This window comes from Vulpes vulpes, unplaced genomic scaffold (assembly GCF_048418805.1).
Source record: "Vulpes vulpes isolate BD-2025 unplaced genomic scaffold, VulVul3 Bu000000626, whole genome shotgun sequence".
NCBI lineage: Eukaryota > Metazoa > Chordata > Mammalia > Carnivora > Canidae > Vulpes > Vulpes vulpes.
Window position 1 is genome coordinate 790,752 of NW_027325669.1, and position 17,192 is coordinate 807,943.

General features: G+C 34.4%; 1 protein-coding gene across 1 annotated transcript in view; it reads right to left on the reverse strand.

The window, feature by feature from the left end:
* Window positions 1-17,192, reverse strand: part of LOC112912724 (low-density lipoprotein receptor-related protein 1B-like) — a 1,003,376-nt gene that overhangs the window by 787,417 nt on the left and 198,767 nt on the right. The window contains exons 2-3 of the mRNA XM_072745081.1: window positions 10,988-11,107; window positions 6,781-6,909 (exon numbers count right to left, since the gene is read on the reverse strand). Of these exons, the coding sequence (XP_072601182.1) occupies window positions 6,781-6,909; window positions 10,988-11,107 (249 nt within the window). The remainder of the gene's footprint in view (window positions 1-6,780; window positions 6,910-10,987; window positions 11,108-17,192) is intronic.

Here is a 17,192-nt window from a genome sequence, read left to right on the forward strand (position 1 = left end):
ACGACCCATCACTTATTCTAAATTGAGAATTTAATTAATAGTTCCATAGCTATTCTACAAAAAATAAAATAGAAGGATAGAAATTTATACCTATGTTGTATAGGTATAAATAAATACAGTTATAAAAATAAATTTTATCAATTGTCAAATCTAGAGCCCATAAATGTGGCCCTATGATTCTTTAAACCCATACAAAGAAGTCCTTAGCAAGATTGCAGCTATGATGTTAACTAGTAAAGCAAATGGAAGACATGCATTTTTTTTTCTGTGTCTGATATTTTCCTAAACTCTCGATAAATCAAAGGTGTCATGACACATAAGACACCATGGTTACATTTTCTGTTTATGATGTCAAGAAAGGTACTAGACTGTGACAGTAATGCCCTCTAGTAAAAAATAATAATAATAAATTTAAAAAAACAAAAACAAAACAGAAAAACACACATAGAATATTCATGAGTACTTTAATATCTTAACACAGCATACTCATTAAGAGTGTCTGGGTGGAAAAAAAATGTGATATTTGAGTAATGGAAAGTCTTTCAGAAATCATTGTCTTGTTCTGTCATGGAATGTGATTTCCAACTAAGTAAAGAGCCAGAAAAGATGTAGGATATGAAGAGTCCAGGAAATAGAGAAATATATTCAATGGCCAGGGCTAGGTTTTCAAAGGCACCCTGTGAAGTTTTAGTGTTTTTCTAGGACAGAGACTTAGGCAATACTGCTCAATTGCAGGCACAGTAGCTTGTTCTGCAACTATATCTGCATAGTAAGCACACTAGGTTTACATGTTTATCTGAGGAAGGCCTTGGGGGAGAGGTCACATTTGTGGAGATTATGCACATCTTCCCAAACCACTCCAATGTCAATACTACGGCAAAGGTATCATGAGCCCTGAAATACTCCACTGTTTTTTTAATCTCTTCCAGCCTTTTCACATTTCTTTTATTAATACTCAAAATCCCAGTCCCCTAATTCTGCTTCCTGAAAAAAAAAAACATTCACCAAGCACATACTCCATACTCTGTTCTAGACACTGAGCTACTTCTCTGCCATTTACTATTTGCCATAGTGTCTATAATTTCCTCCGTGCATAGTTGTCTGAGTAAAGAACAACAAATCTGGGTTACTATGGTTATGGTCCATTAAGCTCACTCCTACCCCAAAGTCTCATATACCATCATGTCATCAAATGCCATTCTCAGTTATGTCTCAATAAAATGACAAATTGTTCAGAAACTATACCTTTGGACTCCCTAAAAATAGTAAAAACTATGAATAGTGAATCTTCATATGTCAAGACATAATCACCTTTCATTCTGCAGGAAGCCATTCTTAGCCAGATGGTATACTGAAACAGATCTGATCCACTAGTCTCATAAATTATCAAGGTTACTAAGACTTACTGTGTCACCTATTCTAAGAATACTCACATTTTAAAATAGAGTGCTTTGTTAACAAAGAAAGAAAAAGAGGGAGGCAATTATACTGCAATAACTGAATTCCAAGCATTTCGAGGGGCTGTTACTCTGATACTCTAATCAAAGAACTCTTCCTTCTCTGTACAGGCATCTGCCTATTCTCCCTACAAGCAGAACCACTCCTGGCAGAAAACCATGAATGGTTCCTCTGCCCTCTAAAAGAAAACTTTAAAATATACATTAGATAATAATAGAGTTGGAGGTTACATGTAGGAGCCATAGGACATTGTATTTTGTTTCCTTTCTCTCTTTCTTTTTAAGAATTACAGCAAAGATAACAGTGAGTGGTATGAAAATTCTCCCTAGCATTGTCTAGGGTTGTGCTTCCACCGATTACAGGGATTATGATTTGTATTTCTAACACCATTCCCTAAATGTTTTTTTTTTTTCATTTTTACCATCGCTGACATATATTACAAAAATAATGCAGGTCGACACGATTACCTTAGCGGGACTTGGCAATGATCTGAAAATGGTTTTAAAAAAAGGATATCTTGTAATTCATCTTCTGAGGTCTATGGAAGCTTTGAAAAAACTATTGAAATCTGTACTCTGGTCACAAGCAGGCGATTTAGGACCAATAATACATCTCTCGTCTTAAAATATATATAATTATTACTTTGCACGTTACTAGACTACGGAGAGTAGAAACAAAGATCAATTCTAATTTGGACCCAACCTGTATAAAAAACCACGGCTAATGACCACAGTGGACTCGGGGATGGGAAATTCTAAGCACAGACAAGCCGGGGCCATCATTCCAATCAGTGAATAGCACAGTATAAACTGTAATAGAATCCTAAAGTTATTTAATGGGCTCCCTTTTCTCACTACTATAGTTGCTACGTGGCAAAGAGGTACACACTCTCTCTCATGGTGCCACTTATTGCAGTGCCTCTACACTGATGAGCATGTAATTATTTAGTGCTCTTTATCCTAGGACTGCTTTAGTCCAATCAGTAGAGTCCTACTGGTCCTGCAGAATTGTAAACTGGGTTAAGTGCCTGCCTTCAGCAAGTAGTTAGGAGACTGAAAAGTACAATCCAATGAGCCTGAATTTATCGGGAGTAAAACTGGCAACAGTTTGTAAGTTAGACATTCTTGGCCATTACTTTCATTTTTACAGGTTCTGCAAAAGCCCACTGTTAGCTCTGGGTGCATACATTTAATAGATATTTCTACATCAAAATTGGTCTAAATCAATTAAAAGAAGACAAATTAAATAAAAAAAAACTTCATTTTAAGATATGACAACTCTTTAGAACTCTAATCTAAAAAAAAGTATAAAGAATATACAGGAAGTCCTACTGGTACATATAGATATTCTAATGATTATTTTTAAAACATTTTTTTCAAATGACAAACCCTAATGTTTAATTAAAAAATCACTAGCTTTTAATGTGTGTCCCATTCCAGTTATGAACACTCCAATATGACATTCATATTCTAGTATGTATCCTCTTACACAATATGATCTAGTACTCATTAAAATTATTTTTAAATGTACATTGTAAATTTTCTTCCATTTCAAAATTATTTATTTTGATATCAAATGATAACTGGACTAGATTACCTTTGAGTTCCTCCCAACCCTGAATGATTGATCCTACATTTCAGTAGTCAGGTCAATCTTACAAAGGCTAGAAAAGAAAAGAGTTTGTCTGCATTGTATGAATTAACAAGAATGAAAAGGCTTCCTGCCTAATATCAATTCCTTCCCCCCACCTGCCACAGTGCTGAAAATCCCCTCCCCCTTATTAGAATTATTTCTTAAAGGTACTCTTAAGGCTTGTGACTTTTTTTGGATTCAGAATTATGTTACAAAGGAGGGATAATCAATTAACTTATCTAATCAATTAATTTCCCTAATTACTATCAGTTATTATATTGAAAACAAGACCCCGAGGCAAGTTTTAGAGTGAACAATTGGGGAGTGACCACAATATCATTCTGTGCTGAAATTTACAAGCCGCTTCCAGGCCAATTGACTGGCTCTCTCTGTCTTCACATAAAAGGCTATTTCTCCTAAGAATCTTTCTATTTTCTCATCTATCTTCTTGTAAGGCCTTTGCAGAACCCTCCTGAGTCTAGTTCTAGATTCTCATTGTATCCTTTGAGTTTGATATTCCTTTTTTTTTAATATGTTTTTCTAAAGCCTATTGATCTTTTATACACATCCACTGTTCTGAGCCAGCCCATTTGAACGTCCCATAGTTTTCGATACTCCCAACTTCTAAGATGCCTGGAAGTCTGGCTTGACTTGGAGTAAAAGTTAGGTTCTAGAGTCCAGTAGGGTTCGATTGCAGAGGAAGAAAAAAGAGGGGCCAATCTAAGCAGCCAGGTAATGGAAAGGAGGACTGGCAAAATTTTAAGATAAATGTGATTGAATTTAAAACATTTTCTTAGCACCCATCAGTTATGGCAACACCAAAGTATGAAAAAATTGCCACAAAATGTAAGGTTGATGTGTTAAATAACATTTTACATATAACTAATCCAAAATATCTTCTGGTTTATTTGTTAACAATTTGAGAAAGCTAAAGCAAAGCTGATAGTTTCCCTTTCAAATTTGTATGAATACATTGGTTCAAATATCTATGTGACCTTTAGAATTAGTAATATATGTTCTAGGCTTGTGCCATTACTATATTACTAGCAACTCATTTTTCTAAAACTACAAAGCCTAGGAACATTTCCATAAAAACCGTATTTTTTAAACTCTGTAGACCAATACTATCATCAAGCCAGTGACCAAGAGGTGTAGGCTTTTATATGTTCCATTGTCTTTTTTTTTAAAGATTTATTCATTTATTCATGAGGAACACAGAGAGAGAGAGAGAGGAAGAGACATAGGCAGAGGGAGAAGTAGGGTTCTCTCAGGGAGCCTGATATGGGACTCCACCCTGGATCCTGGGATCATGCCCTGAGCTGAAGGCAGACACTCAACTGCTGAGCCGCCCAGGTGTCCCATATGTTCCATTACCAATTCTAGAGTCATTAAATCTCCTTGATGCAGTATTACATTATCATGTACCATCCCTCTCTGGTTACATTCTGTTATTGGCAGATACTTTCTCTGTGTAGAAAGAAAGGAAGTACCACTGTATAGGGTTTATCACATTACACTATCCCTGTATAGCCACAGCAATATTGTGTGGATCAATATAAACAGCAAAGAACAAGCCTTCTACTTATTTAGCCCATCAATATTTTACATCAGAACTCTCAGTAGTAGAGACAAAGAACAGGCAACCTGACTTAATTTTTCTCAAGGATTGCCCCTGAAACATAAATAGGGCTCTATAAACCAAGTCAGTAATTTAAAGAAGTTAACTAAGAAGTAAAAGAAGTTCTTTCTAATTTGGTATACATATATGATTTGTAAATAATTGAACACACTATCTCAGGGAAATTGTTAAAAGTATAGCATGAGGGATCCCTGGGTGGTGCAGCGGTTTGGCGCCGGCCTTTGGCCCAGGGCGCGATCCTGGAGACCCGAGATCGAATCCCACATCAGGCTCCCGGTGCATGGAGCCTGCTTCTCCCTCTGCCTGTGTCTCTGCCCCTCTCTCTCTCTCTGTGACTATCATAAATAAATAAAATTTTAAAAAATATTTAAAAAAAAGTATAGCATGTGGTTAAGTTCTAAAGGGAGATGGCTATGGCAGTTTACTGAGAAATCCAATGCTTTGCTCAATCTGGCTTGGGAAAAGAGACTCCCATCCATGCTTAATTTTCTAATCGCTAATAAAAGAGGGTGGGGGGCAGCCTGAGTGGCTCAGCAGTTTAGAGCCGCCTCCAGCTCAGGGCGTGATCCTGGGGACCTGGGATGGAGTCCCATGTTAGGTTCCCTTCATGGAGCTTGCTTCTCCCTCTGCCTGTGTCTCTGCCTTTCTCTGTGTCTTTTGTGAATAAATAAAATCTTAAAAAAAAGGGTGGGGACATTCATTAATTTATCAAAACATCATAATTTGAACATTCATCAGATGAAACCAGATTTTTTTTGAAAGTAAAAAAAAAGAATAGGATGTGAATTTCCTTGTATTATTCTTAATTCAGCCCACAGAAAAATTATCATTATCCTATTGTTAGTAGCACATCTCAATGCTATTTCATTCACAAATCATCAATATTTGCTATAGGTTGAATGCTGTGTAGAAACTATAGGCTTTATTCTCAGGCACAGGTAAAAGGAACAGTTTTGAAACATGAAATTCAAACACTTGAATTTACTAAAAAAAATTACTAAAAAAATTTACTCAAAGTGGTGTTGATATTAGTAATTTTAACCAAAAAGAGAAGTTCTTCCTTCTTTTTCTTTTCTTTCCTTGTTTCCTTCCTTCCCTCCTACCTTCCTTGCTTTGACAAATATTCATTGAGTACCTATGTGTTCCAGGATTTAATCGGAACTCAGTAAATAACAGTAATCAAAACTAACAAGTTCCAATACGCTCATAACACTTCCATTATTCTGGAGAAATCAGATGATAAGCAAATATTTATGAGTTCATATCAAATGGTAGGGATATAAAGAAAATTAAAATGAAAAATCATCTAGTGATTGAGTAGAAACAAATAAATAAAATTGGGAAATAAGAGCAATGGAGAGGGTATATACTATTAGCAGAATGGTTAGTGAAGGTCATTCTGAATGTTGAGTTAGCTAAGACTTGAATGGTAAGAATGTGAATGTCATAAGGAAAAGCATTGCAGGCAAACAAAACAGCAAGGAAAGACTTCAAGATAAGAGCAATGTTGTTGAAGAAGCACAAAGTTGATGTGTGATGAACAAAGAGTGTAGCAATCAGTGAGATGGGAAAGATAAATGATACCAGAACATCATTAGGTCCTTACACGTTTTGTGAGAAGTTTGGATTTTATTCTGAAGAGAAGTGAAAGTAATTGGGAGATTTTAAGCAAGAGAATGACATGATTTGGTTTATATTTTAGTAGATCACTTTTCATGTTGAGTGTGATTTTGGTGGGAAAGCAAGATCTCAAAGAAACCAGTTAGGAATATATTGCATAGTCCAGGAGAGAGAAGGATAAGTCAATTAATCCATTTCTTTTGAACAGGTTTTTCAAACTAGAACTTCCTGTAGTGGAAGGAGTTTTGTATTGATTGGTGACAACTGAAATAACTGCTCTGGATTTTTAGGTATGGATCATTGAGTTAAAATGAAGAAAAAAATCTATTTCTTCCAAGTGCATATTACTGTACTAGATTTCCAGTGAAAAGGAACTACAAAGGAAGTAAGAAATTCTAGAAGGACAAAAAAATAAAAAAGAGATAACTTACCATTTTTGGCTTTGCAAGATCTGTTGTCTGGCTGCATTATGTAGCCTTCCACACAACTGCAGGCATAGGATCCATGTGTATTTATGCAGGTCTGGCTGCATGCGCCATAAATAGCACATTCATCGTGATCTACAAAGAAAATGAGCATCACTTCTAAGTAGATTTATTGTTGGGCATTTTTTTCTCCTTGAAGAAACTTTGTTTTTTTCAAATTTTGGAAACAGAATTTCAGAAAGAAAGACACAAGTCCAATAAGTCTTTTCAAAACTACACTAACTGAAAGCCAAAATTCAATGTTGCTTTGATAGTACAGAGATGCAAGACTGTATCTAATCTTTTATTTTAAATCTTTCATTTTAAAAGATAATATCTAATATTTAGATCATTTATTTTATTTTAAAAGATATCTAATATTTTATTTTAAATCTTTTACTATAAAAGATTTAATCTTCTATTTTAAAAGATAATATGAAGGCTAGAAGTCCTTGGATATTTTTGCAAAAACATAAAATGCACTCCACAGAATATCTGTTGAATAGTTCTAGTGTTGATGACTTTTTAAATTATTTTTACAAAGAATTAGCCTGATAACATGGTTTTCAATAAACATATTAAGAGTTTTGAGCCTTAACTTGATCAAAAAGAGGAAACTATTAAGCACTTGTTGAAAGGAAACATTTCATCTTAAATTTTATTTTATCTATTTTTTTTAACTTTTATTTATTTATGATAGTCACAGAGAGAGAGAGAGGCAGAGACACAGGCGGAGGGAGAAGCAGGCTCCATGCACCGGGAGCCTGATGTGGGATTCGATCCCAGGTCTCCAGGATCGCGCCCTGGGCCAAAGGCAGGCGCCAAACCGCTGCGCCACCCAGGGATCCCTTAAATTTTATTTTAATATCTATGGTCCTACTTCTTCTCTTACATGCCCCCTGTCCTTATACTCTTCCCTCCTGCATCTCATTCAAGTCTCTATAAACAGCAAATACTTAATGCTTCTTAGCCAACAAGGCAAATAAAAAAAATGTCAGGTAATAACTTGGACAAATGTATATTTAGTTTGTCCTGTGTACCATGTACTTTACTATTCCCTGAAGAAACAAAAAATTGATAAAACATGGTTCCTATCTCTAAGTGAAACAAGTCTAGGGAAGTATAATTTTAATTCTATGCATTGCCTTATAATAGAGGCATACTATAGTTATGATAGAAACTCAGAGAAGTCAACCTGCTTGGAATTAGAGGGAGAATATTAAGTGAAGGCTACATCCTGACTTGGATTTAAAGGATAATTTAGATTTTCTCAGATTCAATAAGAAGGGATAAGATGGAAAGGGGCATTCCAGTTAAAATAGCATGTGACATGATACTGAGATGACTTAGTAGGGATTTGAAAGAAGTATAAGGGGTCAAGTGGAATAAGGGCAGATAAGGAGAAGGATAAGAGATGGCACTGGAAAGCAGTTCTGGAGACAGATAATGAAGTTATTTTTATGCTAAAGTAAAGGGTTGTACATTATATATAGGCATTGGGAAAGCGTTAAGGATGAGCTATATAATCAACTTTATGTTTTAAAACTAAATAAACACAAATAAAAATGGATTGGAGCATGTAGAGAAGAGATCCTGGAAAAATAATTATGTGCTAAATTCACAAAAAAATTGCATTTTAATCCCATTATATTTTGAACTAAGTCAGTGGTAGGGGAGATGGAGAAGAGAGAATGGAGTGAAATGTTTAAGAACCCGAAGCGACAACATGTGATGACTGGATAGATGGCAATGAATGGTGCTATACTAAAATAAGAATAAGTGGTATAATAAAAATATGTATTGGTCTTTATTTTCAGTTTCTGGCACAGAATTCCTAAAGCTCTTGCAATTTTCTTAACAATAGGAGTGTCTTTTGTTATTTAGGAGCCCCTCTGGAATGTACCTTAGTCTATGGCAATGAGGTGACTAAGGGTGGGACCACTAGGTAATGCCAGGATGGGGGCTCCGCATCAGAAAGACTAGACACATGATTAAAGGGTGGGAACTCAGCCCACCCTCTGAACACTGAGCTAAGAAAAGAGTTTACTAAGGAAAAGCAAAAATATTCCTGAGTAGTTAAGGGGCCATTTAAATTGGGAAACTGTGCATTTGTATGGCATTAATTTGCACTTTTCTCAGAATTCTTTGGCTTCATATAACAGCTTGCATTCGTGGATAGTTTGCTTGAAGTAAGTTGCTTTGGAGATAAAAAGAATAGTTTTTGAAGCTAAGTTTACAGTGATTATGAAAGAAATTAAATCTCGCATTTGGTAAAATCCAGCCCCTAATGGCAGAAATGATTCTGCTCCATTTTCACAGATTTTTCAACTTTAATTTTATTGATTCCTATTTTAGTTTTTTTGACATGATTATGCTATCCAGAGAGCAATATGAGTAATGATTTTTGTTGTTGTTGTTCTTAGCCAGAATGCACTGCTATGACATTCATGTAACTCCACAAAATTGGCCGCAGAGGAATAAGCATGTCATTATTTATAATGCTGCCTTTCTTTTCCCTCTAAGGACAGAAAATACCCTGGAAATACAGCTTCAGGAGAGCATAAATGATGGTCAAATCTGGCCATCCAGGAGTGCAGAGAAAGTAAAAAGAGCCCTTTTTTTTCAGTAGTGATCTTCTAGACTGGCTGATGTGAAATTCCTTACTAATGTTCAAAAGAAGATATTGATTATGGTTATTTTTATGGATTTAATTAGGAGATTAGGGAAAAAGAGATCAATGCAGAAGGAGCTGAAAAATCCCGATTCCTATAGGATTCAGTTGCAGCAAAAGAGTAAGGATGCTATGTAGGTATATTAGCCTGCCCTGTGTGAATGGAAAGAGCTGGTTTGACCTGGGAATTGCATGTATGTGTGCATGCATGCAGAAGTACTATTCATATATGGTTGACTTTTGTGATTATAAGGTATCTAATGTTGCCAGATCTGATTTTTTTTTCAGAGAGTCTGAACTTTTATATGCAATCTTCTGATTTTTAAATGTTGGTTTAAAAACAGTGTGAATCAAATAAATATACTAGTTTGGTTTGGTCAGATTAAATAGCCTCTGAGCTTGACAAGCATTTAAAAGTAAGTGTTTCTATAATATTTGTATTATGCAGAAAACAAACAACAAATGAAAAATTTAAGCCCCAGATGTACATTAAAAAGCGATGAACCTCTTCAAGACAAGAATAAGTGAACTCTGCAGACCTGAGCTTTAGCCTCAAGTCTATTACTGAGAAGATGTGTAGGACTTAAGTAAGTCACTTAATTTCTCAGGGTCTTGCTTTTCTCACTTCTGTCATTAGAATTTCGAACAATATTCTCTCTGAGGACTCTTTCAACTTTAAGATTCTGTTTCTAAGTAAAACTGATAATATTGAAGCAAAGGTTTAAAGTAATTGGCAAAGCACCAATTTCTTTGTAAAATAGTCTATTAGTGGCTCTAGCAATGCAGATATTCTTTGACTTTATATATAGAGTCTATATTTTGTGTTTTGTATATATAGACTCTAAGTACCATATAAAATAATGTATTACTCATATTACAGATATATCAGGTTTATATACATATTCTAGCATATATATAATAGAAGTTAACAGAATGGAGAAGCAACTTGTTCAGTATGGCCAAGGCGAGTCATTTCAGAGTAAACATGTGCTGTAGAGCATTCAAAAAATGAAGAATTATGACATTAAAAATACACATAAATATTTTTATGTTCATTATTGCTGTTGGTAAAATGCCAACTTCCAGAATTACCAGTGCAAAAAATGAAAAAATTATAAAGAATATTGCATGATATTATTAACATAACTCAGTTCATAGCAGATGTCTACTATATTGCAGCTGTATAACTGGCAGGAAACATTTGGGAAGTTAAGATTGTTAAATCCAGGGTTTTCATGGTTAACCTAAACTACTTCCTATCATTAACATTCCCCATATTTGACATTATTGCAATACTATTTGAAAATTGATTGGTGAAAATGCATATTTGGTATGCTTATGTGTATGATTTATATGGGAGCATCATCTTTTAAAACTCAAGAAACAAACAAACAAAAAATTAAACACTGTGTGAAGCACATGATAGGTGCTCAAAGATACTTTTTAAAATGTCCATTAACTAAGCCTCTCCTAAGAAAAAAAAGAGTCACATATCCTACTTACCTCTACAACTTCTTCCATCTTCTTTTACTTCAAATCCATCCTCACAGTAACATCTCGTACTATTTCTGACCACTGCACATTTATACTGACAATTCAACAGCTGGCAATTGGGTAATAGTTCTGGAGAAGAAAAACAGAGACACTATGTTAATATAACTGTGCATGCTTATGTACTATTTAAATTTAAATATTGTTAAAATTTCTCAGGGCATAACCACAATAATACAGTTCTGATTGGTCTCCTTGAAAATTTATGTGAATGGCTGAGAGAAAAAAATGATATCTACTCCCTCTAAAATATGTTGGCTTGTATTTGTTTGAAGTATTGCTAACAAAATTTCAATCTGTTCAGTCTTTCACTTTTAGCTTATTTTGTATGTTCAAAGTTACAAATCTTTTCAAATTCTGGTAAATTAAATTATTTCAAGAGGAAAAATGTCAACTCAGTGGTTAATTTCAACATTTATACATTTCTTATCTGACATATCAATTGATTTTCTATCTTTTGAGGACTTGTTTTGATTTATAATCCACGTGTAACCTTCATAGCAATCAATGTGAATATATTCCATTTCAATAATTTATCTTTCATTGGTGACAAAATATTAGACAAATACTGGACATAATATATTTCATTATATCTGAACTCGTTCAGAGCAAATACATCATTGAAGCAAAAGTTAGCAAACCCTCAGAATAGATTAGAATTCAATATGATAAATGCATGAAACAGAGATGAAGTGACAGAGGCATATTCATTGCACAATTTCTAACAGGAATAAAATTTGCTAAACCAGAAAAATATATGGATAAAATGTGTGACTGATTTTGCTGTCTGAAAATGAAGGTATTAATGGATTGCAACAATCTCTTCTCCTGGGGAGAAAAATAAGGGTTTTGAAGATTAAAATTAAATGATTCAAGATATGTTGATAATGGTACAAATTTAGCTGGTGCTTCAGAAAATATATATATATATATTTTTTATTACTATATATAATAATAAAAATAGTTTAATGGTCCAATGTGGAAAAGAACAGCTAGAGCATTCCAAATAGAAAATTTGCTATTTCACTATCTAAAATATTTTCTTAACCAAATTATTTTTCCATCTCTTTCATGCAATTATTCCATGCATCTTCCCTTAAGACCCCAAATCTTTGTCCTAACGGTCACTCACATATTATGATCCTGCTTCCTACTTTTTATGAGATAACTGAAGCAATCAAGGAGATTTTCCACAGATTTTTGCTTCTCATTTACCTACTTCTGCAGGTCCTTGCCTTTCATACTTGGTTGCCTTTCATGTCCTGTCCTTGCCTTTCATACTTGGTTGAATTCATAATCAAAGCCCACCTCCCATCTTTGTGCACAAATCCTACCCCCTCTCACTTACTCAAGGATATCACTTCAGCCATTCTCTGCTTGCTCTCATAATCATTTTTAAATAATTTATATTAATCAAACAAGAGCCCATCTCTTTTTGACAATTAAAAATTTACAGAATACAGTCATGCCTATTTGTTTACATATTGCCTGTGGCTGTTTTTACATTACAAAGGCATAGGTGACTAGTTGTCTCAGAGACCTCTGACCCACAAAGCCTAAAGTATTTACCATAGCCCCTTACAGAAAGTTTTCTGACCCCTGTACTAGCTTGTTTTCAGCATCAAGCATTCTCTTTCCCCAACTTAAAACCAAAAAACTTTGACCTCAGACCCTCTACTAGTGACCTTTGCAAAATTCCTCTGTTTCTCTTAATAACAAAACTTAAAAAATAATACATACACTTGCTTTTCTCTGTTCCTATATTTAACCCACTCCATCGAACTTTCACTTCCACTTCTCCACAGAAACTGCTTACATAAATGTCTTTGATGACCTTGAAGTTGATAAGTGCAATGACCTTCTTTCAGTCCTCATCTTATTTACCTATCAGCAGCATTTGACAGTTAACTACTTCCTGATACACATTCATTGCATTGCTTCTAGAACTCACACTCTTGACTTTCCTCCTATTTCACAGCCCCTTTGCTAGAACATAACTACCAGTACCATAACTTGAAAGCTAGTTGTGCTCTCTTAAACTTCTGATTTCCATTTCTCCGTTACAATCAATACTTTATACTAAATTTCTTTCCCCCTTGAAATACCAGAACAATTTCTCTTTCCTTGACATAGATTCAACCAATATGCAGATCAATTATATCTGATTTGTAGGCTTGAGTTTTGGGTCATTGCTAATAATATGCTAATACAATGTTAATACTTAGGTAATGTACAAAGACCAGGAATTTGGTCTGTAAAAACACATTATTAATAGAAAATATGGAATGAATGGTTCTTTGGAAATTATGGAACTTTTGCTTTGCATTATGGTAGCTATTTACATGTTAGTTTCCCTCACTAGTATCTATAGCTACAAAGTATAAGCCTAACATATACCAAGTTCTTTAAATATGCAATCTCTTTGAAACCTATAACAGTCAAACCTCCAGATATTATTGTAATTTACAATTTACAGATAAGGGAACTGATGGCTGATAACTAATCCAAGATTATTCAGCAAATATATGACAGAGCTGCCCTTCAAAACAAAGTCAGTCTGCCTACAGAGCCTATATTTTTAATACTGCCTCTAGTTCCCAAAGTATAATACAGTGATGGTTAGAACATGGTGTATTTTATTTTTATTTTTCATTCTTGGTTAGTAGTGCACTATAGATAAAGTGTTGTATAATTTTTATAGGATGAATGAATCAATGAAATAGCTTAATTCTAGGATGAGGATTAACACTCTCAGGTGTCATTTCTAGTCCATTAAATTAAACTAGGTCCTAAAGATAGTTCATTTACATCTTCAAATTAGGTAATTGAGTTGTCAAATCTTGTTTGATTATGGTGGAATCAGTCCAAAATTGCCTTGAATATATATGCTACTTTAGTTCAACATTGATTAAGCACCTACTCAATGCTAAGCACTCTGCTGGGGTTCTACACATGCAACATTACTTTAGACAAATTAAGGAATTACAACATGAGTGTGGAAGTGGGTGGGGTTAGGTGGGAAGGAAAACAACGTAAACAACAATATAATTGAAAGCAGAAAATAAGAAATGCTAAATAAAAATACAAGTGACATGAGCTAGGAAGAGAAGGAATCCTCCAGAGACTGGAAAAGAGCATAGATAATATGGAAAATAGTAGTGAGAAAAGTTTAATTTAAGCTGAAATTTAAAAGATAAGAAGTGTTCAGTGAACAAAATTTATGGACGTGCATCCCCGATAAAGCAGACAATATGCAAAAATAAATGAAAAGACAGGAAAGCATACAAGAAATACAATGATAAATAACTGTGTGGCTGAACCATAGCATTTGAAGTGGTAGAAAATGGGCCTAGCATTCTTGTTTGGGGCCAAGTCAAAGTGGATTAATTCTTAAATTAAGTAGACTTTTTAGTTTTGATAATGAGAGTCATTGCTAATAATTGAGGACAGAAGTGTTTGATATTACCTAATAGCATGGCAAAACATGAGTGAAATATCCTGAAAAGCTACCTGAAGCCCTAGACATGGCAAAGGCACACATTAAGACTATGAAGATTTATGTGAATGGATGGCCAAACACTTGATGAAAGCAAAATGACAGTAAGTTAATAGTACCAATAAAATGAATCAAGAATAACAGGAGGACCAACAGTTTGAGGGAAAATAGTTGACTGTTTAGTTTCAAATGTTGACAAGAAAGGCCAGGAGAGACTTGAGAATTTGAGTGTATCTAAGAAGACAAGTCTGGACTGGGATGTAGCTCTGGAAGTCATAAACATAAAGTAGGAAATTAAAGCCTAAAAAGGAAAGAATTATCCCTTGTAAGGAATATTTGTAATACAAATAAACCCCAGAGATTTTTATATGTAAAAGGCAAGCAGAAGAAGAACCATCAACAAAAATGCCCAAGAAATTATCAAATTTATATATGGGAGAAGCTGAAAAACTTGACAAAATCTAAGGTGGAAGAAGAGTTCATGGAAGTAAGCAGAACAATAAATGTTAAACCCCTGTGGAATATTATTAGATGAACACTAAGACATATATTGGGCTTTCTAATAGGGTCAATTAAGACATTTAAAAAAGATTCCAGTGGGACAGAGAATAGAGATAAATGTAGTAGCAAGGAATTGTGGCAGAAAGAGGAAATAGGAAAGGTTTCTCCTGGAAAAGAATCAAATATATTATGAAATAAAGAGAATAAAGACAGAGGTTTGACCAAATTTATTTAGTCTGGTACCTTAAGGCAGGCATGTTAGCTCAGTACCTTAAATGTATTATTTTTTTCCATATAATTTTTTTAGGCCAATTCCTTGTTTGCCCTCTCAATTCAAAGTACTAAATCCACAGGCCATTGGTTTCATCTTTCTGCTCTCTCCAAACTTTAAATATCTGGAATATGCCTGCTGAAAATAGTTACCAACATGGGGATAATGATGAGGAGAATTGAGAAAAAAATGAGAGAAATTGGGGAAAAACTGGGTATGAAATATCAGAGCTCACACATGGTTTTGAGTGTTAGGTGGGGTCTAGGGGTTGAAAATAGCAAGAGACAAGGGCAAGTCAGTTTGTCGTTCATCAAAGTTATCCTCTTTGAGAACTCATGCATGTGCAAAGAGATTGAAAGCATTTTATCAGATGAAATGGTAAATGGTGATTCTTCTAACGCCATGAAGAATTATGAAGAACTAACAAAATGAAAACTAAAATTTAAAATTTGGCTTAACTCTGGGAAAGCAATACTAATTACTGTAATGTAATCTATTTGAGCTGCTTACCATTTATGCTTAATTACATGCAACACTATAATGCTTATATAGATAATTAAAAATGCATCAGATTAATTTTGTTAGAAAGCTTATTTGGGTAGAACAGAAATTCTGTACTTGAATTATCCATCTTCATAGAGTGCTCTGAAGCGTGGTCATTGATTCATGTAACATTATCATTGATTTGGATCTTTGGTTAAAGTAGGAAGACTACCAGCATCTAAGGTGATGATATATGCAAGTCTGAATCCAGATATATAACATGGTATTTCATCTGTATTTCTTAGCATTATCATGAAAGAAAAGTGTCTTTCTTTAATGAATGGAGAGGAGCTATTATTTCAGGAATCAAACTCAATTCAACTGATGAGGACTCTCCTAACACGGACTCACTCCATTCTATGGTATTTAAGGAATCTTTTCTATGCCTTTTTTTTTGAAGTTGTAGAGGAGATTATAAAAATGTGAAAATATCTTCCTTATCAAATGCAAGTGAACACCTTACAAGTAATGGGCAACTTTGAGGCACTAAGCTCCTAAGCCATTCTTTAACTTAGAAATAGATTTCTGGATTTGTATTATTAATAAATAGTAGCAGAGATTCTAGAAGGATAGAAAATTATTTCATGCTAAATCTCGCTAAATCTTACATCTCTTTCACTACTTGTTCTTTTTTTCTAAATCATGGTAGAATACTATAAATAAAGCCTTAAGCGCTAAAGCTAGAATACCTAAGTTCCAACCCTGGTTTTATTAATTTCAGGCTATGTGAGTGTGGGGAAAAAAAAAAAAACACACAGCTAATGTTCACCAATCCTGTTTCCTCTTCCTGAGCAAATAAAAAGATTAATTTTCCCAGTTGACTTACATTATGTTGGGGCCATATATCTGGCACCTAGATAATGCAACATATGCAAAATTAGTGTGTGCCACTTTTTGACCTGGGCTCTAGAGCATTTTGACACTCTCCTACTCTCTACTTGTCAGTCCTCTAGATTCAAAGAAGCCAGCAGAAGACCCAGAGAACTTTGTGCCAATTGTCCTAAACTGAAGGGAGGCTGAAACAGCAAGCATCCACTGATGACTCATTTGGATGTTGATGTGAGTGAAAATTTGGATTTTTGATGCATTCAACCCCTGAGGTACCAGGGTTGTTTTTACATAATACTATGGTGATGGGAAGATCATATAAGGTATCTATAATTCTCTTTCGTTATCTCTAAAATGGGGATAATAATAGAAGCTACCTCATAGGGTTGTTGAGAGGCTTAAATGAGGTAAATCATACAAAGTTCTTAAAACATTGCCTGACACACGCAATTCTTTGCATTATTTTTATTTTCCACTAGCATGTTACCATTTAAGTTGTAGTATTCTCATCATAATTT